This window comes from Mastacembelus armatus, chromosome 6, assembly GCF_900324485.2.
Source record: "Mastacembelus armatus chromosome 6, fMasArm1.2, whole genome shotgun sequence".
NCBI classification, from domain to species: Eukaryota; Metazoa; Chordata; class Actinopteri; order Synbranchiformes; family Mastacembelidae; genus Mastacembelus; species Mastacembelus armatus.
Genome location: NC_046638.1, coordinates 990,007 through 1,016,430, shown reverse-complemented (window position 1 = coordinate 1,016,430; position 26,424 = coordinate 990,007). Strand labels below are relative to the sequence as shown.

The 26,424-nt window shown below is 46.7% G+C and overlaps 2 protein-coding genes across 2 annotated transcripts; one reads left to right on the top strand and one right to left on the bottom strand.

Annotated features, from left to right (window-relative positions):
• The first annotated feature begins 1,082 nt into the window (after nucleotides 1–1,082).
• Nucleotides 1,083–3,131, top strand: LOC113132768 (gamma-crystallin M2-like). The gene is made up of 4 exons (XM_026311107.1): nucleotides 1,083–1,094; nucleotides 1,388–1,589; nucleotides 2,095–2,381; nucleotides 2,859–3,131. Exons 1-4 carry the CDS (start codon nucleotides 1,083–1,085, stop codon nucleotides 3,129–3,131), a joined length of 774 nt encoding a protein of 257 aa, XP_026166892.1.
• A 172-nt stretch (nucleotides 3,132–3,303) lies between these two features.
• Nucleotides 3,304–26,294, bottom strand: LOC113132764 (cadherin EGF LAG seven-pass G-type receptor 1-like). The gene is made up of 34 exons (XM_026311100.1): nucleotides 22,829–26,294; nucleotides 18,364–19,014; nucleotides 17,816–18,038; nucleotides 17,062–17,177; nucleotides 16,403–16,491; nucleotides 15,060–15,217; nucleotides 14,553–14,716; nucleotides 14,321–14,446; nucleotides 14,031–14,197; nucleotides 13,743–13,928; nucleotides 13,406–13,519; nucleotides 12,955–13,123; nucleotides 12,731–12,872; nucleotides 12,441–12,561; nucleotides 12,044–12,227; nucleotides 11,843–11,944; nucleotides 11,634–11,728; nucleotides 11,009–11,218; nucleotides 10,610–10,787; nucleotides 10,177–10,299; nucleotides 9,914–10,094; nucleotides 9,635–9,802; nucleotides 9,107–9,233; nucleotides 8,410–8,785; nucleotides 8,144–8,256; nucleotides 7,876–7,961; nucleotides 7,620–7,746; nucleotides 7,095–7,217; nucleotides 6,864–6,955; nucleotides 6,492–6,598; nucleotides 6,146–6,274; nucleotides 5,571–5,759; nucleotides 5,245–5,497; nucleotides 3,304–5,151 (listed from the first exon to the last, which is right to left on the bottom strand). Exons 1-34 carry the CDS (start codon nucleotides 26,292–26,294, stop codon nucleotides 5,127–5,129), a joined length of 8,880 nt encoding a protein of 2,959 aa, XP_026166885.1. The 3' UTR covers nucleotides 3,304–5,126.
• Nucleotides 26,295–26,424: the final 130 nt, after the last annotated feature.

Sequence of the window (26,424 nt, the reverse complement as noted above, 5' to 3'; positions counted from 1 at the left end):
TACGTCAGAAAACAATCAGCTTAAGTTGGTAAATGTTCCCACAACAAACCAGGACTTCCTGCTCCAGGATCAACTCCTCACCTGCACAGCTGCTCTCAGGTGTCTCAGGTGAGTCACATCACCATAACGACTCAGACCCCACCCTCCTCTGTGACATCACTGCTGCCCTCCACTTCCTGCGCAGGCCCTGATTTAGCAAAATAACAGAACTGAAGGTTAAGAAACTGTTTTTGTTTTAGTTTCATCAGATCTGAACATCTGGCACAGAAACATCTGTTTAAAGGACTTCAGCAGCAAAACACCTGCAGGAAGAACCAAGGAAAGAAACTGATATCGCTCAAAAACATAAAAATATAAATGAAATGCAATAAACATGAATAAAAGACCATGTTTGAGATATGAACAAAAACAAACAATAAGACTTTCTATGATGGTTCTGACTCTGAGGGATCAGATTTTTATAAACCAAAAATAATCAGAGTTTTATAGTTTGATTTGACCTTGGATTTAAAATAATATTATTTTACTTTCTCTTCCTCGGACAGATGCTTTTTATTTTACCGGGGAAACAATTCTCAGTAAAATACTGCAGTTTTGATTTAAACCAGTAAAATAATAAGTGAGACATCCAGTTTTTACTTTAACGTTCATTGATTTGATCTGTTTTCTCAGTCTCAGTCTAAACCTGTGAGGATGAAACATTTCATCTGAAAATCAATTATTCCTCAAATATCAGATTCAGCTCTGGCTGTTGAAACACTATGTTGTTGAAATGTATCTTCAGAAAATACACACAGACTGTGCATATAGAGAGCTGATATATTGTTCCCACGATATTTTACATATTTCATTAATATATTCTGTGTTTTTCATGTTACTCCAGTATCATAACAGAGTCATTTACAAATCTGTGCCAATTAAAGATCTTTGTTCACTTCACGTTCTCTGTATAAAACATTTTCATTTGTTTATTTTTGTACATTATTCATATGTTTTGTTTTTATTGTTAAAGACACAATGATCAGTTATTTATTAGAACTTATCATGATTCTTTGGTTTCTTCTTGTTTTGAAGTTTTTATCATGAATATTGATGTGAGAGCTCAATAATAATCATCACTGGGATGTTTTATCTTCAATAAAATAACTTTTAGTTCAACATGTTTCACAATAAAACATTTTCTTCAAACAAGTAAAATAAAGAAATTAATTGATTTTTTTTTTCTTCCTGTGATTTTGCTTCGACTGATCTAAAACAGCAACAGAAACATCTGAAGAATTTATTTTGGATTGTGAGAAACATCCACACTGGGACAGTTTATCCTTTTCCATTGAACCTTCAATGTTGTAATGAATCAACTGTTTAAACTCTGTGTCATTGTCTTCAGGCTGTTGTTCCAGAACTGGTGGTGCTCGCCCTGAACACAGGCCTGAAGGAGACACGCGCTGCTGCCTGTGGGCTTTGTCTGGACTTTCTAAGAGAAATGCCGAACGCTGAGCGTCTCTTTCATGACGCGTTGCTGGCTCAGGCTGTTTGGACAAAAGGCTTCAGCAGCTCAGGTGCTATAAAGAGCAGCAGCTGCTCCACAGGTAACACGCACACATACAGAGGACAACACTGTGGACAACCAGAGCAACATCAGCGACCGGCAACATGACGTCCAGCAGGGTGAGGAGTCCACAGACACAGCAGTTTAACCTTCAGACTTCAGCTTCACCTAAAAATATGCAGCTTTTAAGTTTTGTTATTTCCAGTTTATCATAAATCTCTTTTCATAAAGGCCTCACAAACTAAACCTTATCAATGGGCATTGACTCTTTTGCTGTTTGACATAATCATTTTAAAATGATGCATTTCTTCATATTTACATTTTTCTGCTCGAGCCATGAGAATCGTGTCTGAGCTCGTTATGATCAGATGTTTAGCTGCTCAGACGTGTAAATCTTCAGGCTTCCAGTTAGTGCAGAAAATTCCAGAGCTGAGTTTTATAAAGTATGACTCAAATCGACTAAAGAGCAGTTGTGAGGATTTGTTTTATCATTTTAACAAAAAGATCTATAATTCAGAATATTGATCTCACATGTCCTCCATCAGTCAGTAACAACCTGACCTCTCTGTTCAAACCTCTCCCCTGTCAGGTCATCTTCTACGAGGACAGGAACTTCCAGGGCCGCTCCTATGAGTGCAGCAGCGACTGCGCCGACATGTCGTCCTACCTGAGCAGGTGTCACTCCTGCAGGGTGGAGCGAGGCTGCTTCATGGTCTACGACCGCACCAACTTCATGGGCAACCAGTACTTCCTGAGGAGGGGCGAGTACGCCGACCACATGAGCATGATGGGAATGAACGACTGCATCAGGTCCTGCCGCATGATCCCCATGGTAACCACACAACCTATTACACCACAGTATTAACACATTAAGGAGTTTTTAATAGATTGGGTGGGTTTTAGTAAATAAAACAAACCCATCAGCATTAAAGTAATTCCTGAAATACAGAGGACCAAGAGTAGAACCCTGAGGGACGCCTTAACTGATTCCTAATAATGACAGTGGGACAAAGTTCTCACAAAACAAGATCCATTTGTACACTAGAAATCAATGAGAAGGTGTGTCTAGAAATAAAATAGCAAGTTTACCTTAAGAACAGGTTTAAGCAAACCAAAGATGTAAAAGGACCAATAACAGAACCTGGTAACTATTCATGACTGACATTAAGTGTATCCACATACATTTGGCCAGTAGTACAAATAAGGACCATTAGATCATTTGTCCTTATTTGTACCTGAACACACCACAGAGGCCAGTTCAAGTGTCCTAATGTCAGTTCACTGGTTATTGATTATTGATGTGTTGCAGTACCGCGGGTCGTACAGGATGAGGATCTATGAGAGGGAGCACTTCGGAGGCCAGATGTACGATCTGATGGACGACTGCGACAACATCATGGATCGTTACCGCATGTCCAGCTGCATGTCCTGCCACGTGATGGACGGACACTGGCTGATGTACGAGCAGCCCCACTACAGAGGCCGGATGATGTACATGAGGCCTGGAGAGTACAGGAGCTTCATGAACATGGGCAACATGAGGTTCATGAGCATGAGACGCATCATGGACTCCTACTATTAAAGTGGAAACACTGAGAATGAATCAATCAATCAGTTTTGTTTGAATTAAGGTGAAACACCGTAGTTGTTTTTAATAATAATAAAGTTCATGGTGTAAATATTTGGTCTCAAAATCATTTGCAGGTAAATACAGACAAATATAAAGGAAGGACATGAGTAGGCAACAACTTTGTATTTCAGGGACTTAAATAAATAAGACTGTAAATTACATGAATAAACAATTCATGGGGACAGACATTATGTTACTTATTAAAATGAGTTTAATCTGCCTGTGATTTACAACATCAAGTACCAAAAATGCTGAGTACTTCCTCGAGTACTTACAGTGTAGGTAGTGAAAGAAAACAAGACAATGGGGAACGGGAGGGGAAATAAATGATACCAAGTCTTTTTCTAAATACTGGTACTTACATGGTAGAGTACTGGGAGACAAAACTGAAGTTTGGGAAAGTATCATAAACATTAAAACTAAACACAAACTGGACATTTGAATGTTACTTTTAATTATATTTGAGTTAAACCAACAACTAAAATCCCTGCTACAAAAAATCACGTTTTAAGCACACCTTTATGAAATTTACAGTATAACACATCTATTCTTCATTCTTCTCCCTGAAACTCCACCAAACTCACAAGCTGTGAATAAAAGAGTCAAATGTCATTAAAGCAGCTTTAAATAAAATCTGTTAGAGCTTGGGCCTCTCTGCTGCACACAGGTATAAAAATAAAACATCTACAATAACATAAAATCCACTCGCACTTGGACAGATCACCCTGTTCATTTTTAAAATACATGTTTTATAAATGTTTCCCTGATGTTTAGACACCGAATATTCCCCTGACCAGCTGACGATAGTACATCTGTACTATCACAGTACCACAGTGCATTTAATCAGCAAAATGTACTACTTAAAAATACAGTATTCATGATGGAGAACGAACCCTTCAAAAGACTCTGTTTTCTGGATTTCAGGACTTTGGGCACAAATTAAGATGAAAATATTAAATATATGACAGTGCAAATTGCCCACGTCCGACTGAGAGGTTCCTGCTGAGAGGTTTTAACCATGACCTCCTACATGGAATTTAATGGCACCACTGAAATCCCAGTAGACCCGAACTGGTTGGATCAGTTACTGTAATTGAAAAGACCAGTGTGTGTGTGTGTGTGTGTGTGCGTGTGCGTGTGTGTGTGTGTGTGTGCAGAATTATAATATACATCTACCTATAAAAACTCATCACATTTCAAGAGTTGTCTTTGACCAATCAGATCAACTCCAGCTGTCAGGCAGAAATAGTGCAGTAAAAAATACAAGTTCCTTCTGAAATGTAGGAATGCAGTAAAAAGCAGCACAAGATGGAAATACTGAAGTACGAGTACCTCAGAACTGTACTTAAGTACAAGTATTCATGGTGCTGAGTCTAATCTAAGATATGATTTTTATGAAAAGAACAGGGGCCTCTGTGGACTGACGGGACTTTAATAACCATGTGGACCAGAACCAAAGACTGAAGAGTTTCTGCAGTTTTCTGTTGGGTCACATGAAGACATGTCAGACGGATTCTGATGCAGTTTCTGGTCTCAGCATGTTGTCAGGTTTACAGCTCAGTCTGCCAACTGCAGCTAAGCGTTGGCAGAGCCTCGGCTCGGCTATGACCGGCTGAGCCTCGGCACACCTTGGTAGCAGCAGACCTTATGAGCTGGTTCAGGACCAGGTTTAGCATCGCTCGCTGCAGCTGTGGGCCAGTTTCGTCACCCAGACCCAAACTAGAGCTCCTCGTCTTTCACCACAGGTTTGGTAACGTGGTGCACCAGGGGTTTCTGGCCCACCTCATCTGCGAGTTTAAAATCAGGTCACAGCCACAAGAAGGTTTCCAGGAAGTGACCTCAGCCTCAGACCTGACAGTCAACAGCTGCCCTGATGTTCTTCTTCTTCTCCTCTGGGTCCTGAAGGTCTCTGCAGCTTCTGCTTCATCTCTGGAGTGAAGAGAGTCTTCAGATGGAAGTTTCATCACTGCAACTAGAAACCAACAGGAAGTCAGAGTAACAATGAGACTTCAAAATAAAGTGTAAAACTACATCTACAGATTTTGATGCTGAAACGGGAACTCACTCAGACTCCGAGTCGTGTTTCACTTCCATTGATGTCGTCAGCATCGCCCTGGTCACCATGGTTAGTCGGTTGGACTGTTGCCGTGGTGACAGTGGTGGGATGACTTTAACGACGACCCCATTTCCCCTGGCAACCTGTTGAAGGCTGTGAGTGGTCAGTGATGAGAGGGGCGGGGCTTCACTGAGTGAGTACTTCACTGCTGGGGGCGGAGGGGAGCGGCGGGGGGCAGGGGGAGTCCTGTTCTTTAAAATTCCTAAAAACAAACACATCAGTTACAGCCAGAGAAACAGCAACCTGATTGGTCAGCAGGTCACATGGTTCCCCACCTCGTGGTCTCATTGGCTGCTGAGTGCTATCAGGTGAGCTGGGCGGAGCTCCACTCTCAGCAGCTGATTGGTTGCTGACTCTGGTCTCTATACAGAGCTCCTTCTCCTCACATCCACCTCCTCCCCCCCTCTCACCGCCTGGAGGGTCCACCAGCCAGTAAGACGTCACGTGATTGGACAGAGTTTGAACTTTGACAGGAGAGGGGAGGAGTTACAGATGTAAACAGACAGGTAAATGTACCACCTGTCGTGATATTTGTTAAATTTCATCAGTGAGAACCGGCTGGAATGTGCTAGTGTTAACTCAATATTACATATGCAGCTACTGTTCCTTCAAAATATGTCATTAAATCATTTATTTCACTTTAATAGCAGAAAATAGACAACGCTTTATCCTACTAATGTAGGAACCACGCTGGTGTTTTCATCATTTTCCTTCTTTCAGATCATCCATCAGCTTTTTAGACTGACTTCCTTCCTTCAGACAGAAGTAGGTAAATGACCAAACTGAAGCTGACCTGCTGATGACGTACAGAGTCTGTTAGTGCTCATGAGTTATGTTCTGGTTCTGTTACCCTGAAGCCTGCTGTGGTTCTTCTGTCCTCCTCTCTGACTGTTCTGCAGATGTTTGTGTTTCCGGCGTTCGTCCTCGCTGTCAGACGAGTGGAACGAAGCGTCAGAGCTGCTGTCAGAGCTGTCCGAGTCTGAAACACACAGACGCTTCTGTCAGGATCAGATGTGGATCAGGACAAACTCAGAGTTTAATGGTTCATTTCTTAAAAGTGGAGATTTGTCATTTTTCAATTATTTTCTCAACTCACTGATGAACTGGTTTAAAAATATTGCAGAGTTAGTCTGTGCCCCTGCTGTTCAGTCTGAGAATTGCATGATGGTGTGAAGTGTGTTATAATGTCTAATAACCTTTTCTTGTGAACTGCTTCCGGGTTAAGATGGAGGAGCTGTTGTTACCATGGAAACACTTCCTGACAGAACCAGAGGAGGCGGGGCTTTTCAGTCCATCATCAATTCTAAACAAATAAATAAATAAACACAAACACTAAAATAAATGTCCATAACAGATCAATGAGGTGTGTCATGTTCTTCAGGTCTGTCAGGTGCGTCAGGTGTGTGAGCTGGGTCAGGTGTGTGAGCTGGGTCAGGTGTGTGAGCTGGGTCAGGTGTGTGAGCTGGGTCAGGTGTGTGAGCTGGGTCAGGTGTATGAGCTGGGTCAGGTGTATGAGCTGGGTCAGGTGTATGAGGGGCAGTTCTGTACACAGGTGAGGATCCGTTTACCTGCTGCTGTGCAGAGAGGCCGTCGACTCTCCAATGGTGGTTCGATACAGACTTTCATCTCCAGAGAACAACTGCTCCCTGTTCAAAGAGCCCTGCAGAGAGAAGACAGACAAACATGAATAATCAATTGATCAATAATCACTTTTTACCAGCTGCAGTATTGATAACAGTCTGTCAAAAATTCTTTCAGCTTGTGTCTCGATGGATCTGACTTAGAAAACCATCCCTTACAGTCAGGAGGGTGGTGTGGGTGTTCCCTGGCTCACTGCTGGTCTTCTTCCTGATGAAAACCTCCTTCAGCTTTATCCTCAGCTCCCTGTTCAAGACACAGTAGAAGAAGAAGAAGCCGACACCCTGCAGGACACAAAGGAAAGGTCAGAGGTCAGAGCTGGAAACACTGAGGTTTCATTTAGAAACAATTTCTGCTTTTAAAGGACACAGGACTGAGCTGAAGATGCTCTACATTTATCTGATAACTTTAGTTCCTTTTCAGAATCAGATGGATCCAACAAAATACAGACTGATCATCAAACTTTATTGATCCCTGGGGGGAAATTCCCAGGATTTGCAGGAATCTGAAACATGAGATTTTCCAAAAAACAGAAACGTGTTCGTGTATGAAGAAATCTGCACAAGCGTAAAGAGCAACCTGTTGCTGAGGAAGCGACAGATTTGACTGATTGATCAGTTTCTGAGTAATGATCAATACTTTACTGAGCATGTGCAGACACGTGTCTGTGGGCTGGGACTGTTTACCTGCAGGCAGGTGAAGATGCAGAACAGGTAGTGGAAAGAAATGACATCAGTGTTGATCGCCATCACACCAGACAGCCAGGAGGCGCTGAGGAGCAACAGCAACAAGATGGCCGACCTCAGAGAGGAGCTGCAGGAGCAAACGAGGAAATAAGGAGAGGAGACAAGGAGACAAGGAGATAAGGAGACAAGGAGACAAGGAGTCCTAGTTCAGTGCTGTGCTAAGAACAAACAGATGGAATATAAAAGTCAAACTGACCTGAGCTCAGTCGTGTCACGGCTCATCTGTCTCTGTCTCCGTCCTCTGGACTGTTTAACTGCCAGGACAAACATCACCATGGTAACCTGAGGGAGACAGAGAGGCAGCCAATCACAGATCAGAGCTGTATCCTTCAAACGACACAAATCATTCATGTCTCATACAGACATTCACAGATCATCCCAGACAATTCCAGACATATGGACAGTTACAGTCGGTCTGTACCTCAGTCATGCAGTTACAGACACAGACAGAGACACAGACAGACCATGAGGATAGCAGTGAAAGGTCCTACGATGCTCCACATCACAGAGTCCTGAACAGACAACCAACAGAACTCTGAGCTTCCAAAACCACCAGGATCCAGGCCCACGGAGAGACCTGCAGGAGAACCACGAGTTACTACAATGAATGAGTGGAGTTAGTCTCTGAACTGTGAAGTTTTCTGAAAGTAGAAACATTTTTGGAAGGTGAGTTTCCCAGATATAAAAGCTGCGATATGATATTTTCCAATTGTCTGGGATGGTTCGACACCTGTGATGACAGCCGGGAGGCCCCAGCCAATGGTGTAGTAGAAGGTCATGTGACGGCGGTCGATGTCGCGGATCTCAGTCATCACGCGGTAGACATGCAGCTCCTCCACCAACATCCAGCAGAACGAACACATGCAGCAGTAATGCAACAAGATGGCCGCCAGCGTGCACAGTGACTGGTTCTCCGTGTGGTCAATGAAGAGCAGGAAGACGAGCTGCGACAGGAAGACGGAGGTCACCTGGTTCAGGTGGATGCTGCGCAGGTTGGAGCGCAGGTTCGTGAGGATGATGAGAAGGATGAAGGTGGCAAGGAGGAAGATGAGTGAGGAGGAGAGGGAGGTGAAGGTGGCGAGCTTCAGGGGAAGAACATCCACGTGCTGAAAATAAAAATCACACAGGTTAAACATTATTTGCACTTCAAACTGGTTCATTTTCCGATGGCTCACTTTGATTAGATTTATAATAAATGTGTGTTTTTGATGAAAACATGCATCACAGTGACAAATCATGATCTGCAAAACAAAGATAGTTTCAGGTTCTGACATTTAAACAGAAAATGTGACACTTAATTTATCATTTAAACCCTAAAACCTGAATTTACTGCTCACTATTGACGTATATTTTATAAAGAGCAGCGAATGAATGAATTTGCCACAGAACGCATCTGTGGCTGTGTCCGTCTCAGGTGGGCTAGTTACCTCTCTCCTAGAGATGTCCATCACCACGGCAACGGTGGACGCCTGAACACAGCGACAGGTGACATGAGTCAGATTTCTGCTGATGAGATAACAGCCTGTGGAAGACCAGCTGCTGGAACCATTCACCCTGAAAAAACAAAGAAAGCACCTAGCTGTGAACTGTTAGCCTAGCTTAGCATAAAGACTGGGGGGGAACAGTTAGCCTAAAAGACTGGGAGCAGGGGGAAACTATTAGCCTAGCTTAGCATAAAGACTGGGGGGGAACAGTTAGCCTAAAAGACTGGGAGCAGGGGGAAACTATTAGCCTAGCTTAGCATAAAGACTGGGGGGGGGACAGTTAGCCTAAAAGACTGGGAACAGGGGAAACTGTTAGCCTAGCTTAGCATAAAGACTGGGGGGGACCGTTAGCCTAGCTTAGCTTAAAGACTGGGGGGGGGGACAGTTAGCCTAAAAGACTGGGAGCAGGGGGAAACTGTTAGCCTAGCTTAGCATAAAGACTGGGGGAATCTATAGCTAAGTGCACCTTACCATGCTGAATCAGTCCAGACAACACATCGTGGCCTCACTCGACCTTCTCTCTCAAACAGGCGGAACTGCAGGGTGATGGGCTGATCCAGGGGGAGTGGCCAAGAATCACCTTCATTGTACACGACCGTAGTAACAACAGGTGTGTTGATGACTGATCGACAGTTTGGTCTGTTCCAGAGACACAGAGAAATGAGGTCACAATGAACAATGACTGTTTGTTGGTGGTTGGATGGTTTATTATTTATGGCATTATTGTTGTTGTGTTTGTCGGAGCTGTACCTCAGACTGTGGTGTTCAAAGCTCAGTGGCAGCAGATCTCCCAGAGTTCTATAGACAATCAACACAATAACCAGCGGCGAGCTCGGTGTCTCAGTATGGCGTTTTGATTTTGACGACGCAGCTCGAGGCGACGCAGTCTGACTGACATCACCAGGTGGATCACCTGGTGTCTCCATGGTGACTGCAGATCAGAAGGAAGGGTTTTGGTTTGACTGGTTATGAAATATGGCGTTTTCTGTTTGTGACACCTGTAGCAGTTTTACCATCATCATGTGAATGGAATACTGGGAAATCTACGGCAGCCTGGAGGTCATCAGGAAGTCCAGCCTGGATCTCAGAGAGGCGGGGCTTCGTCCTGCTGCTATCCAGAAGGTCCACTGAGAAAACTGAAGACAGACATAGAGGACAGTATGAATGGACATGAACTGATTAATGAACATTAAGACCCTCAGACACACACTTCCTGCATGCACCACAATAAAAGTCTTTTAGTCAAGGCAGAGGTAGACCTATCACAGTGAGCTCCAGTAGATGTTTTGAGGTGATGGCACAGCTAAACTCTGTGCGTTCATAATGTATCACACGTGTACCAGAGTACCCAGATGTGGACACAGGCAGGAACACAACTAGTAATCTTATTCCTCAAGTAAATATAACTTACTGCACAGATGTTGTTATTATTCTGTTCAGACTCACTGATGTTTGGAGTGAGGGTGATGAAGGGCTTCAGGTAGGTCTTCCTCACGTTCCTGGCGAGATTTTCGGCATAAAGCTCAAAGCTCCTCAGCAGGTGTGAAGCTCCACCCTCTGACCTTTGAACCTGGGGCAGGTCATCATTCAGGTCCAACAGGGCACTGCTGGTCTGAATTATATTCTACAGGACACATGAGTTATTATCAGGTTTGAGTACAAACTAGTGCGCAATATATAGTAGTCTTTTTTGACAGAAACATTCTTTGAGGTAAAATTAATTAAAAAAATACATAAGTACACATGTTACTACTGTGTTTAATGATTTTAAATCTAAAAATAGACTTTAAAAAAACAAAGTACTATGATTATTTTAACCTAAATGTTTTATTATCTGTATGTGACCTGGTGGAAGTGTCGGTCCTGCATGGCAGACATGTTGAAGCCCTGTTGCTGGCTCTCGTACTGCAGCAGCAGACTCAGCAGACTGAACGCCACCTGCTGGTCGCTGCCATAACGAGCTGCCGTCTGATTGGTCGCCTCCTGCAGCTTCACAGCGATACTCCTTGACCTTTCACCATCCAATCGTGACACGTTTCTTTGAAACTCCTCCTCCTGAGAGGTCAAAGTTCAGAGATCACAAGAGTCAGTGTAGTACCTGGCTGTGGAGGTGTAGTACAGTGTAGTATCTGGCTGTGGAGGTGTAGTACAGTGTCGTATCTGGCTGTGGAGGTGTAGTACAGTGTAGTACCTGGCTGTGGAGGTGTAGTACAGTGTAGTACCTGGCTGTGGAGGTGTAGTACAGTGTAGTACCTGGCTGTGGAGGTGTAGTACAGTGTAGTATCTGGCTGTGGAGGTGTAGTACAGTGTAGTACCTGGCTGTGGAGGTGTAGTACAGTGTGGTACCTGGCTATGGGGGTGTAGTACAGTGTGGTACTTGGCTGTGGAGGTGTAGTACAGTGTAGTATCTGGCTGTGGAGGTGTAGTACAGTGTAGTACCTGGCTGTGGAGGTGTAGTACAGTGTAGTACCTGGCTGTGGAGCTGTCTGAAGCTGAGTAAGGTGCAGTTAAATAGGTCAGGGCGGAGCCAACCAAGCTGCTCATCACAGTGACGGACAGCTGTACCTGTTGAGGGGGTGGGTCCAAAGAGGTTACAGAGTTCCTGATTGGTCAGTATGAATGTAATGCTTTTATTGGCAGGGTAATGAAGTATGTTTATTGTGAGTAATGTGTTTTCACCTGCGGAGCCTCGGGGACAGCGCACCGCTGCAGGCTGACTGAACCGAGTCCTCGGCCACCAGAGTCCGGTTTCAAATGCCCTCGGACAAACGTCATATACAACTGAAACATCCAGGGAGGTGTCAAAGTTTATTCAGTCCTCAGTAAACCTTCTTATATACTCACTGTACATTACAGTGCTGATAATTAAACTCTTCATACCCACACAGCCTCGCGATGTGACTTCAGCGTACGGGTTGTCACAGGTGTTGCACTGACGTCCAACCACACCTGTCTTGCAGAGACACTGACCGGTCTGAGAATCACAGATACGAGACAGAGAACCCAGCTGGAAACAGTCACAGGGGAGGCAGGAGTCACTGCCATCAGGGCGGAAATAATTCTCCTGAAACCACAAAGTCTGTGTGAAAAAACAATCTAGAACTTCAAAAAGCAGACCAGGCCAGAGGAGCAGACTGTAGGCACACAGGTGGACAGATCATGACTTTTGGTCTCCTCTGTCCCCTGTCAGGTCTCCTCTGCGAACATAAATCATGATTTGGAAGATGATCAGCAGGAACAGACCACTGTTCAATCTAAGTACCTGTTGTATTTTTACCTTACAGCTGCACTCGCCTGTAGTTTTGTTACAGTCTCTGTTGAATCCTTTAGAAACATCACAGTCACAGGGACCACAGACTGGACCCCCCCACCAGCCCCGAGCACACGGCACACTGGATCTGAAAACACCAGTGATCAGTGATCAATAGTGTTATTGATGATGCATCCTGTGTCATGGTGCGGTTCAGAGCACAGACGTATCTACACCAGCAGGTCTACTGCCTACTGACGACAGTCTCCGTGGCAACTGTATACCTATTCAGTCTCCATGGTGACAAACTAACCAACCTGTGCTGACAGTAGTCTCCATGGTAACCGTCTCCACAGTGACAGCGGTACCCGCAGGGGGAGGTGGGCTGGTGGATGCAGGTGGAGTTGTGCTGACAGGGGTTCAGGAGACAAACATCCACACAGTCCCTCCCAAAGAAACCTGGGAAATAAAGGAAGCACAACACAAATTAACTAATCACTTAATCAATATGTTCATCAGCAATCAGGCTGGTAATAATCACCTGGCTGACAGGTGCAGGTATGACCTGCCCAAACGTCTTTGCAGTGGCTGTGTGGCGGACAGACCGCGGAGCTGCAGGAGTCGACCACGTCACACCCGTCCTCCACCCCGAGCCTCTGACCGCCCCGCAGGTCGGCGTTGGCCAGCTTCGTCTCGCCCATCCTCACACCCTGACAACGGATTTTAGGTCAATATTATCACACTGATTTGTGTTTAATATGTTTAATTGATTTTTCAATTTTTTTAATCGGCTATAAATCAGGTGGATGTAGATGACTGATAGATCTGATTGGTGGCCTGATACTGTGGCTCCACCTCTGGTCTCTGCTACACACAAAAACAAGATGCATAATATTTTGGCTTCAGTTTTACATCGTGGCAGGAAGTCATTTACAGTCCATACTGTTGATGGCGTTCAGCTTCTCGTGCAGAATAGTTACTGCGCATCTCACCTGGATGCAGCCTCTCCACCCGTTCACCACAGAGCCATTCTTCTTCTTCAGTCCTCCAACAAACAGACTCTTCAGTCTGAGACCCGGCAGCTCGTTACCGATCTCCACTGACCGCTGAAGGACAGGAAAGAGTGAAAAAGCTTTAATAACATCCTGAGCTGACATCTTCATGAGGAGGTTTCCTCACTAACAGGAGTAACAGCTTGGTTTGGACGTCCACATCCAGACTCCGACTGCCCAACAACAAACCGCTACAAGTTGTCTGGTTTAATTTGGCAAACGTGCTCATGCAAACACACAAAGACCACCTATAAATCCAGTTTAAGAATGTTCATACCTGGAACAAACTGTAGTCCAGAGACACCTCAGCCATGTATTTGATGTCTTTTCCATCTTTGCTGCTTTTCAGCTCCATCAGGACGTGATGCCACTCTCCGTCATCGACTCGAGTCTGATGGAAGTCGAGCAGGGCCACACGCTTCACTCCCAGAAACACCTGGAGACGCAGGTGACTGCTGCTGAGCTGGACCCAGAGACAGAGGAGGTTATGAACCATGAGACGTGCAGAAAAAAAAAAAAGGTGTGACGTTCTGAAAACATGAGGTTCAGTTCGTTGTCTCCTCACCAGCAGTTGAATCCTGGATGATGGTCCAGCTTCGACCTGCAGTAACGTTCCAGCTCTGTGCCTCGTCCTGAACATCAGACCCAGATACCACGGCACACTGATGGTTACCTGTGGCTCCGCCCACCACATCACCGCCTCGCCGTTAAACTTCAGAGGGTTCGACACGACTGTAGACATGTTGCCGTTAAGACCAAACAGGATGAGGGTCATGTGAGTGAGCTGAAGGCTCGGCAGGTGAATTCTGAACCCAATCAGTGAGAGGACGATCACACCCGAACGCTAAAGCTCACCTTGTTCACAGGTTTTCCCTCCAAAACCGAGAGGACACCGACAGCTGTAAGAATTCCACCTGTTCACACAGACCCCTCCGTTCAGGCACGACGTCCTGCTGCAGAAGTCCTGCTTCACCAGGCAGCCTGAGACAAAGGGTCGGACAGGAAGGTCATAGGTAAACTGGTTTTAGCCTCAGGTTCCTTCTTGCTTCTCAAGTTTGGAACCTTGAGGAGATTTGTTTATTCATACCTGCGTGGGTGCCATTGTTGGCGATGAACCGGGCCATGTCCACTTGCTGTCCATCGATGTTCAGGTCTCTGATGCAGCCCTCAAAGTCTTGGCTCCTGACTGGGAAATCCTCCGGCAGGTCGGGAACACCTCCGAGCAGCAGAGGTCCGGTCAGATCCATAGACCTAGAGGACACATGTTCAACACTTTGACAGAAGATAACCCCCATCCCACATCTGCACCGCAGCAACCAGCAGAGGGCATCAATCCACAACAAGAACGTGATCCCTCACCGGCCTCCCACCCATCTAAACCACCAGCAGAGGTCGATTGTTTTAAATCTGACTGTTAAACTTGTTTATATATTGATCTTCATTTTAATTGTTTGATAAGGATGGAAGAACATAAAGGTAATAAGGACGAAGAGAAGGAAAAAAACTATGAAAGTAAAAAACAAAGGATATAAAGAAGGAAGTAAGGAAGGGAGAAGGAGCTAAGGAAGCAGGAAGTAAAGACTCTCCCTCTCACTTCTTCAGTCCGGTCTGTCCTCTCTGAGCCCCACATGAATAGTTCCTGAGCAGGCTGCTAAATCCCGTCGCCACCTCCACGTCACAGTCGTCCACGGCGACCACCGCCATCTTCTCGCCTGATGGGCCGAGAGACACACCGAGACGCCCGACGCTCACCTGGAGACAGAGCAGGAGACCGGGTCAGAGGGCAAAGCATTTTGGGGAAAAAAAAAAAAATCACAGTCTGTGTCCAAATCCAGACTGTGTTCTGACTGTGTTCTGACTGTGTTCTGACTGTGTTCTGACTGTGTTCTGACTGTGTTCTGACTGTGTACAGCGTGTACTACACAGTCAACCAGTTTATTGTCCTGCCTTCATGGACAGTTTTGTTAGTTAGTTAGCTCCAACAGATGAATCTGCTCCGTAGATATTTAAGGGTCAACAGTCCTGAAACAAAAGAAATGTTGACCTTTGACCAGAAATGTGTGTTCTGTTCTGTTGGTTTGTGCCGATGTTTGTTCTCTAAATGTTTCAGTATCAGTGTTTTCCTGTTTCTGGGTCAGGTCAGGTCAGCAGGTGTTTCCCACAATGCACTGGGTTTCAGTGATGAGACCTTCACTTCATCCACAGCAGCAGCAGCAGCAGCAGCTCTGTGATTTCCTCTTCCTGTGTGTGAAGGACAAAACTCCCCGACAGATGCTCCAGCTAATGACAGGTCAATGAAAAGACAAAGGTCGAGCACGTGGAATTTCCATCCTGGCATTTCCTGGAAATTCTCACCAAAATCACCCAGACTCCCGGGAAAACTACTTTTCCTCTAATTGCTGTCTTTTCACGTGTGCTCACCACGAAGCTAAACTCAGGTGGTGATTTAACCAGAAGGACACAGACAAATTATGGGACAACAGGCACATAAAGAAAAGGCAGCTGGCCCTCCTACTAACAATAACGCCCCGGACTGAAACAGACCCAGAATGACTACAGTCCACACGGCTGCTGCCATTTCTACCCTCTAATGTGTATTTGTAAAGGTCTCTGCTTTTTCTGTGACTTTGTAGTTTAGTCTTAGTTTGGTCTTGTTGCTCAGTCTGCACCATTTTTACTATTTTTACAGTCTTCGTCCTATTTCTTGGGTCTTTGTCATTACCTCCTCATTTTGCAGTCACTCTGGGGAGGTCAGATCCAAGACCTTTTCTCTGGCTACAGGACTAGAAATGTACCTCGGTCAAACCTCTCTGGGTTCAGGTTCAAAGATTCTTCCTGCTTCACTTATTCTTCTCACGCCTGGTTAATGTTCATGAGGAGACAGACCCTCGGAGTCTGTACTGACAGTAGATTGAAACTGCATGTGTGGGTACTGACCTTGTTGTAGTAGTGTAGGTGGACTCGGTGCCACTCTCCATCACTGACTCCACCCTCCACAAACGTCTCCACTGTGGTGGTGTTTCCTCCTGCAGGGCACAGAGGGACAAGCAGCTGGTTAATGACTAACAGGCTCCACACATCATTCCTGTAATCTCCTCATGTTTGCCTCTCAGGGCTGGTCACAGTCCATCCATTCAATGATACAGCACCGATCTGGGTCACAGCAAAAGCAAGATCAGGAATTCAGCCCACACGTCCCTGAGCAGCATTTTCCAGCTCATACCGGGGGATCCCATGGTGTTCCCAGAAAACCTCTAATGGAAGTTTCCCATGAGGATCCCAAACTCCACACCTTATCTCTAAGGTCCTACAGAGGAAGCCCAGTTTGGCCACATGTATCAGAGAGATCTTCTTTCTGTCACTACCCACAGCTTGGCCACAGTGACGTAGACTGACTGGTGACCTAACAACCTTGGCCAGATTCATCAAACTGTTGAAACTGGACAGATTTGTTGTAAATCACTTGTTTCAACCTGATGAAACGGTCCTTGCTGAAATATCAAAGCAGGAAAAGATGAATCATGAGAGCAGAGCTGTGCTGGGACAGAAAGAAAGTCCTTCAGGTGAGTTTCACGAGGCTGATGAAGAGCTGGTACCTGCAGAGAAGGTGAACTGGATCTGTTCATTAACGATCTCCAGAGCGATGAAGTCGTGTTTGTGGTTGAAGCGTCCGTTATACAGCAGCAGAGCGTCCCTGTCTCTGGTCACAAAGCTGAAACAGCCACACAGCACAAATAACACTGGGGTAATTAAACACAGATCAGTAGATACACAGACAAACAAGCTGCTGTTTTACTGATTCATATAATAATTGATTTATGTTGTTAATCATTGATTACTAATATAAATAATACATTAATAAATATCCATTGGTCTTGATTATTTAATAAAGAATCCTGTTTATTGTAAAAACCTTCCGATATTTGAGAGACGTCTGCCCATAAATCTCAGTTATTACGGTAAAGAGACTTTTAAAAAGCAGGAAACTGTCGAGATCAGGAAGAGGAAGAATGTGGGAAAGAGATGAAAGGAGGCGTAGTCTGCAAACCCTCACCGGGTTCACACAGAGGTCAGAGGTCAGACAGTTCTCAGACAGGAAATCAGGACAGAGCGGACACTTCCTGTTGTCTGCTCTGAGGTGAAACTGACCTGAGATCAGATCATTGTGTGAACTGAAGGAGGATCAGACTTTATTAATCTCCTCCCACAGCTCATTTAGAGCTGAGATGATTGGTTGATGAAGGAAGTGGACTGTCTCACCTGAGGGACAGGTGTTGTGGACTGTCTCACCTGAGGGACAGGTGTTGTGGACTGTCTCACCTGAGGGACGGGTGTTGTGGACTGTCTCACCTGAGGGACAGGTGGAAGTGGAATCTCTGCCTCAGCCCTCTGTAGGTGACGAAGGATCGCCTCGGGAAGCTCCGACTCGTCTCTTCGCAGTACGCCGTCTGAAACTCTCCGTCAGGACACCGACACACGAAGCCGCCCACCTGCAGGTTGACACACCTGCCTCCGTTTTTACACACACCTGAGACACAGTGTCCAGACCCAGAGTCCACCTGGCAGCGCTCACCTGGACAGAGACAGCAGATCAGACATCTACAGCAACCCAGAGTTACCTCGACATGAGGACCCATCATGTCGTCTGGTTATTGAGGACTGGACTCTTACACATTAGACTGAAGTCATCACAGGAGATATGACAGTGGAGATGAGCTATTTCTTAACCTTCCATGAATTTACTGTAAACACAACCTTGTTTCACTGATCGGCAGAGTTGTGAGGACACTAACACACAGTCTCCAGGTGAAATGGTGAATTCTTTGGTTTATAAAATCAGAACAACTGAACTGAACTGGCTGGTGTCTGGGCAGCCAGTGTAGTAAACAGGGACTGACCAGTATAGGCGAGAGGACACTGGCAGCTGAATCCTCCTTCTGTGCTGTGGCACGTCCCTCCGTTCAGACATGGTGACGAGTAGCACAGGTCGATCTCTGCCTCACAGCTTTCTCCGGTGAAACCCGGCGGGCAGCGACACCTCAGGCCCCCCACCGGCTGAATCGACCTGAACAGTAGTGAGTCGGACGCCGTGAACGCCGACGAGCTGTGGAAGCTCAGCACCGACACGCACTTCATGTAGTTCTCACAGGGCTCACGCAGACAGACGTTATCGTCAAACGGCAGCACCTGCTGACTGGAGAGCATCGCCAGCAGAGACCTGTTCAGGTAGATCTCCTCCTGTAGGGTCTCAGACGACAAGAAACTGCCTGACAGATCATCATGGCCCTCAGACAGACGCATGACTGCCAGAGTCACGTTCAGGACCTTTCCCTCAACGTGGGAGTCGTTCTGGATGTTGAAGATGAAGACCTGGTCTCGGTGGGTGGAGAGGACAGCAGCCACGGCGTCCACAAACTGAGACAGCAGAGGAGACAGGAAGTGCCGCTGAGACATGTTGTCCAACCGCACGGTGACGCTGTTGGCCAACATGTCGTCGGTGATGATGACAACACGCAGCAAACAGGCCGCCGTCACCTGGTGGACGCCGTCTGAGGACAGACAGGAAAACATGAGTGTGAGGAGCTGAGGGCGTCCTCCAGAGGACGGACAGTGATTCAGCAAAGATTAACCCGCTCTCACAAGTTCATCCAGTTTATTCTGAGAGCGACGCTACAGGACCAGAGCTAGGATCATTTTATTAACATACAAATTGGACAAATCAATGATAAAATCGATGAACTACAGCTCATCCTGCTCCATCTCCTGCCACAAAGAGAAAAAGGACATGACCAACATAAACAGAATGGGATTGAGTTACCAAGCCACCGATTCACCCGGTCACTCAATATAAAACGTAGCTTCTTGTCTAAAAACCAGTGAGACCTGACCGTGTAAAGACTCGTAATAAAACAGGCAACAGCTCAGCCACAGGAAACCACAACGGGACCATCAGATCTCACACGTGGTACAGACACAAAAACCTGACAAGAGGAACGACATGAGGTGGGATCTATGAGATCAGCCTTCACTTGTGGTATTTCATCCAGTTTTCAGACTAAACATTTGAAGGTGTCGTCAGAGAAAAAGCCTGACACCACGTACGACCGATGGACTGTTGACACGATAATAAAAACCTGCAGTGTGTCGTCGTATCACAGAACGGATCTGAACACAGGTCTTTGGTTTTGAATATTCACAAACGTTTTTATGTATTTGATCCCATCCTTAGTTTATTAGTTTAGAATAGTGTGTGTGGTTCTCAGAGAACATGCCAAACAATAAAGTTGAACCTTGAACCCGCTGAAACCTCTTGGTGTTAAAATTAGATGCAATTCATAAAAAAGCAGACTGGTCCTTTAACAACAGCACGAAGCGTCGGAGCAGACCGGAGGACGTCTGTGTGATTATAGAGTCTTTGTTAGAGCCTGACCCCCCCACACACACACACGTCCGTAATGACTCGACAATAGAGCGAAGCTTTCCACTCTGTTACACTGTCGGTCCACATCATATCAACACACACTGACACAACTGGTTAAAATAATGTTTTGATAACAGACCGAGCCACAGACAACACAGACCTGATCGCTTCGATTCCCAAACGCATCGACTGACAGTTTGAGAATCAAGTTTGTGATTCACATTAAAAACAAAAGTCCAGTGTCGGCTGCTGAAGGTTCTACCAACAGCAGGTTCTTCCTGAAAGTGTCACTGAGACTGTTGTTGTTTGGTTCTGGTGAACAAATGCAGGAGCTTCTTGGACTAATGATTAGTGGGAACAGACAATGATGTTCTAGCTGCTTAACAACGTGCGACGCTGGTTTCAGTCAGACCACAGAGGAGTGGAGCTGCTGTCAAATATTAACAGGAAAATATTGGGTCAGGAGGGAATTCACTTCCTGTGAACAATAACAGGCTGCTGCTCTGCTGCTTTGTGCTGAAACATCTTTCAACACTTCGTCTGTTTAAGGCCCAAAACACAGAAACTCACAAGTGTTGAAGGCAAATCTGTGCACGTCTACACATACGTCTGTGCAGCTATCTTTGTGAGGACGCTCGTGGACATAAAGTCAGTCGCCCCAGACCTGGACATCTGAACCCTCAAACCAGACAGTCTGTCGTCACGGTGCAGAACAGTCCTCACACACACACACACACACACACACACACACACACACACACACACACACACACACACACACACACACACACACTGGAAACAAAGCAGCAGCTGCAGTCGGAGGATTAGAAACCGAATCTGTGTTATTAGTGTGAATCAGCAGCTGCAGGAATCGAACTCTGTGTTACTGCAGAACAAAACTTCACACTTTCTCCTTCTGTTCCGCCAACACAACACTGCCCGCTGATCTGTCATTACACATTTACCTGAAACCTGAGATTCACCTGAGAGCTCACGACAGGAAGCTACATTTCTTCAGTCTGGCACGAGATTCACACGCACCAGGACGTGCGTCTGTGCCTTGACGCTGAAGCTCTGAGAAATAACTTTGATTAAAACTAACTGGAATAAGAATCTCTGAAGTTCTAAGATTCAGATTCTAATAACTGGTTCCTGTATGTTCGAGTGTTTCATTTTGGAATCCACATAAAATGTCTTAAAGGATTATATAACGTCTCTTAGAGACCTTATGTTTAGGTTCTGAATCTTCAGTCAGACTCTGAGGGACTGAACTGGCCCCTCTTTGTGTCCTGGACTAAAGGAGTCCGAGTTTCGAGGTTTTATCTGCCTCTCTTCAGCTCTGCAGCTTTCGGCTCAACACGTCGTCCTCGTCTCCCACAGCAACCGTCACTCTAAGTGCATGAATGAGATCAGAACCAGAACAAGGCCAGACCGAGACCTTCTGGGCCAGAACACTGACAGGAAACCAGACACCATTCTTTTGCAGAGTGGGACAAAGACAGAGCAAAAAGCAGGGTTAACATGGTTAAAGTTAGTTCAGAGTCAGGTGGTTCAGACCAGGTTAAAGAGATTAGTTCAAGTTAAATCTGAGGTTTTTGGTGTCGTCACTGATTCACCCAGTCACCAGTTCTCCCAGTAACAGGTTCACTGGTTCACTGGTTTGCTGCTCTGACCCTCAGCATGTTAGTGCTGGAGAGTTGGGCTGCTCTGTGCTGGTTTGTGACACACAAACAGATCAGTGTGGGTCCGCTCTGATCTGCATCGGGACAAAAGATGAACACACTGACCCCCCCTCACTAATCTGAGTTTCGCTGCCCCCCCACCCACGATCCCCCTCTTCTCCTTTTCTTTAACATGTCCCAAATATGGAGCTGCTCCTTGTTGCCACGGCGACACATGCTGAGAGAATGCCTAAGACCCCCCCCCACACACACACACACACACACACACCCGAAGCCCCCGACCACAGTCCCACGTCCATGTTGGACCCTCCGCTGAGGGTTTTTATGCAACTGGACAGATTCAGGCCGTCACCCTCAGAGGTTTAAATAAAGTTTCATCAGAGTCTGGTGGTTCAGTGTAAAACCACAGTTACACAAAGTACTGAGGGTAAAATGTACTGAAAGTACTACGAGTGAAAGTACTTAGTATTCAAAACAGTTTAGACACTTAGAGTCTTATTATAAATAGTTTCCTGACAAGTGAAATGTGACTGTCTCTAGTTTTTCCTCTGGAGTCGTCACCTCAACTTTACATTTTCTCACTAACACTTGTGCTTTTACTGGACTTCGACCGCAGGACTTTCACCTGTGATGGACTGGGTCCATTAAACTCTGCAAAGTGGTTTGACTGTTTTATCTGAGTGGTTCGTATATTTCCTCCCGGGTGGTTTAGAAAGAACAACAACAGGTTTTATGTTTCTGTGGAGAGAAACACTCAACCTGTAAAAGCTTAAAGAAAATATTCTATGGATGTTTGTTATGTAGGTACCATGTGTTTAAGTATTAATCAATAAATCAATCAAATGATTGAAACAACAAATAAATCTGGTGTCTGTTTCTCCGGTTTGTCATAGTTTCTGTTTTCTACCAGTAAACTCAACCTTTTTGATCTTTGGACTGACGGTTGAACAGAACAAGGATTTTAAGACATTTTATAAAATAAACAACGATTTAATCAATTGGATCAATCACTTGATAAAGAATCACTTGTTTCTAACACTGTTCACACTATAAATTAGTGCTCACTCTGATCCTGTTCATTGTGTTTGCTGTAGCTGCTGTGATGCAGCAGAGGTTTAAGGTTTAACACTGAACCACAGTCCTGGTTTTTAGTTCCCCTCTGCTGCTGAGCTGACCTGCTAAAACAACTGTCTCTAATCTCAGAAATAAAGGTGGACTCAACTGATCTGAGGTGTTTGTGAGGTTTTGGAGGTTCCTTACCGCTCACTTGGATCTTCATAGAGGCCTCCAGAGGTCTGTTGTTTTTCAGGTCCCTGCTGATCTGGAGTTCCCCGCTGGCGTGGTTCAGGATCAACAGGTTCAGTTCGTTTCCCTCCAAAAAACTAAACGTCAGTTTATCTGTCACATCCGGGTCTCGAGCCGGCACCAACCCAATCACTCCAGCAGGGAAGGTGTCGGACTGGTTGGTGACGTAGTTGTTGAAAACAATATCAAAGTCCTGCAGGACAGGCATGTTGTCGTTGACATCCAGCAGGTGGATGTGGACAACTGCCCTGCTCACTAACGGAGCGGATGTGGCCTGGACAGTGATGGTGTACTTCGATTTCAACTCATAATCCAAGTCAGCAAGAGCGACCAGATCCCCGTTAAACATATCCAACTGGAAGACTTCAGGAACGTTCCCCTCCATGATCTGAAACAGGATCTGAGCGTTTGATCCTTCATCGGGATCTACAGCAGCGATCCGAGCCACAACGGAGCCCACAGGACTGTTCTCCATCACATAGACATCCATCTCATCTTTGGTAAACACAGGAGCGTTGTCGTTGATGTCCTGGAGGGACACCTGGATCTCCACCGTTGTTCTAAATGGTGGTACACCTTTGTCCACAGCGACCGCTCGCAGACGGTACACAGCCACGTTCTCTCGGTCCAGTTTTCTGGCTGTCCTGATGATGCCAGAGTATGGTTCAACGATGAAGTCTCCATCTCCATCATCACCACCATGGAAGGTGTAGCTGACTCTGCCGTTGGCACCAGAGTCTCGGTCAGAGGCAGAGATCTGCAGGACGCTGGTATAGATAGGGGCATCTTCAAACACAGAGCCCTGGTAGAGGTCTTGGAGGAACTGTGGAGCGTTATCGTTGGCATCCAAAACAATGATCTCGACATAAGTGGTGTCTGATTTCTGTGGAACGCCGTGGTCATTAGCGATGATAGCGAGGGTGTAGGAGGCCTGGCCCTCGTAGTCAATGTCAGTCTGTGTGGTGATGGCACCTGTCTCAGGGTGGATTTTGAACTGCGGCACATTATCCTCCATGGCGTAACTGATCCGTGCATTTTCTCCAGTGTCTTCATCTGTGGCGCTGATTACCACCACAGTGGATCCAATGGGCCGGTCCTCACTCAGTGTCACTTGGTAATTGGTGCTCTGAAACACGGGCCGGTGGGTGTTGGCATCTGTGACGTTGACATAAACCTGTGCCATGTCCTGCCGCATGCCGTCCGACGCGGTCACTGTCAGGACATACTGCCGATCCTGCTTGTAGTCAAGGGGCAGCGCCAGGGTGATCAAACCACCGGTGCTCAGGCTGGTGATGGAGAACCTGTTCCGGGTGTTTCCAGTGGAGATCTGGTAAGTGACAATGCTGTTGGCGTCACGGTCGATGGCAGACAGCAGCAGCACGCTGGTTCCTACAGCAGTGTCCTCGTTGATCTTCACGTTGTACAGGCTCTGAGTAAATGTGGGGACATTATCATTCACATCGAGGATGGTCACAGTAACGGAGGCTGAGGATGACATGGCAGGAACTCCATGATCCACTGCTTCCACGCCAAATGTGTAAAACTCAGTGGCCTCCCGGTCGAGCTCGGCACTGACCATCACCCACCCGGTGCTGTTGTTGATGGTGAAAGGGAAACCCGGCACTACATCTATCAGCTGATACTCAAGCTGACAGTTGTTACCGGAGTCTGTGTCAATGGCCTGGATGTGGATCACAGAGTGACCAACAACAGCACTCTCCAGGACTGTGGCCTGAAATGGGGTGCTGACAAACATAGGGGCGTTATCGTTCACGTCCACCACTTGGATGACCACGAGCCCGGTGCCATTAATGAGTGGAGGTCGGCCACCATCCTGAGCCTTAATCCACAGGTTGTACTCCCTGACAGTTTCGTAGTCCAGAGGGCTAACGAGGTCGATGATGCCAGTCAGTGAGTGGATGTAGAACTGGCCCCTGACGTTACCACTGATGATGGTGTAGTGGATTTTGCCATTGTCGCCTTCATCCAGGTCAGTGGCCTCGACCTGGATCACTCTGGTGTTCACCGCCATGCTTTCCAACACCTGGATGACGTAACGTTTCTGGATGAACTGTGGGAAGTTGTCATTCTCATCCTCCACACTGATGAACACGGTGGCGGTGGAGCTACGAGGTCCTGGATCTCTGCCTTGATCGCTGGCCTCCACAATCAGCCGGTACTGAGGTATGTTCTCCCTGTCAGGCCGTTTCATGATCTGGACCAGACCAGTCCTGGAGTTGATCCTGAAAGCGGCAGAGTTCTGTTCATTAACAATCCTGTAGACCATGTTGGCATTGGAGGGTGCATCTCCATCTGTTGCTCTAATAGTCAGCACCTCGAAACCCGCCTCGACGTTCTCCCTGAGGCTGACCCTGTACTCCGTCTGCTCGAACACCGGCGTGTGGTCGTTGGTGTCGCTGACAGTGATGGTCAGGTAGGCCATGGACGACAACTTTGGCTCACCGTTGTCTGTGGCGATAACCCTGAAGACATGTGTGTCCTTGACCTCCCGGTCAAGCGGCCGGAGGGTGGAGACGCCACCGGTCTGCAGATCGATCTGGAAGTAATCGTTGGACCTGCTATCAAACAGAGCTTCCATGTAGTACTCCACCCTGCCTGCGTCTCCGGGGTCTCCATCCAGGGCTTTCAGCGTGATGACACGTGTCCCTGCTGGCTCATTCTCTGGTACTGACACCTGGTAGTTTGGCAGCTGGAACTGAGGACCCGAGTTCACTGCTGCACGTCTGATGCGCTCAGGAAACGCCTGAGTGACGACAGGTGGAGCCTGGCGGAGCTCGAGGTGCACCAGGGTGGGTGCATGGAGGCTGCGCGTGTCCAGCAGCGCGCACACCGCATCCAGAGCACAAACAGGAATCAAACCATCAGAGGGACTTTTCTTTCGTCCTTTAACTGCGCAGGAAATCTCAAAATGTTTGTTTCTGCGCAGGAAATGCGGCAGGTGATCCTGAACTTTGCTCCGCAACTCGGCGGGGGACCTGCACCGCAGCCTCATGTGAACACTCACCACCGGGTTACCGGAGTGCCCCCCGGGTCGGATCACACAGACCTGGCTGTGGAGAACCAGCCGGAGACGCAGCAGCATAAACTCATGTGGATCAGTCTGTGATCGGACTTGAACATAAACTGGAACTGAGTTTCTCCTCCGGGACGTGCAAACTGTTTCTGCCGAAAGAAAAACGATCCCGGTCCGTTTCTGGATGTGAACGAAGCGACGAACAGAAGCGGGTGTCAAGTCCCGGTCAATGTTGTAGCTCCAACCTGGACCCGCGGAAGCGTTGAACAGCACGGATCCGGAGGCGAACTTTAGTGCGTCCGAGAGCAGCGGGCTGGACCGGTCGAACCGTCCGGACAACGGAGGAAGAAACAAACAATAGAACCAGAATGTCTGAGAGAAATCCATGACTGAGACGCTAAACGTCCGTTCCCCTGTCCATGTTTCAGTCACACTGATCCAAACTCTCATCCTCCCACCGGCCGCTGCGCACAGGGCCGACAACAGCCAATCAGCGGCCCGGGGCCACCGGGGGGGC

Excerpts from the sequence above, each read along its gene's own strand:
- LOC113132768 (XM_026311107.1), top strand. Across the intron at positions 1,590-2,094 it reads GAGCAGCAGCTGCTCCACAG|TCAGTAACAACCTGACCTCT; the intron begins GTAACACGCACA and ends GTCCTCCATCAG. Across the intron at positions 2,382-2,858 it reads CCTGCCGCATGATCCCCATG|TACCGCGGGTCGTACAGGAT; the intron begins GTAACCACACAA and ends GATGTGTTGCAG.
- LOC113132764 (XM_026311100.1), bottom strand. The coding sequence starts at position 26,294 with ATGGATTTCTCTCAGACATTCTGGTTCTATTGTTTGTTTCTTCCTCCG. Across the intron at positions 15,218-16,402 it reads ACCTACACTACTACAACAAG|GTGAGCGTCGGGCGTCTCGG; the intron begins GTCAGTACCCAC and ends CTCTGTCTCCAG. Across the intron at positions 12,873-12,954 it reads TACCTGCACCTGTCAGCCAG|GTTTCTTTGGGAGGGACTGT; the intron begins GTGATTATTACC and ends TTTATTTCCCAG.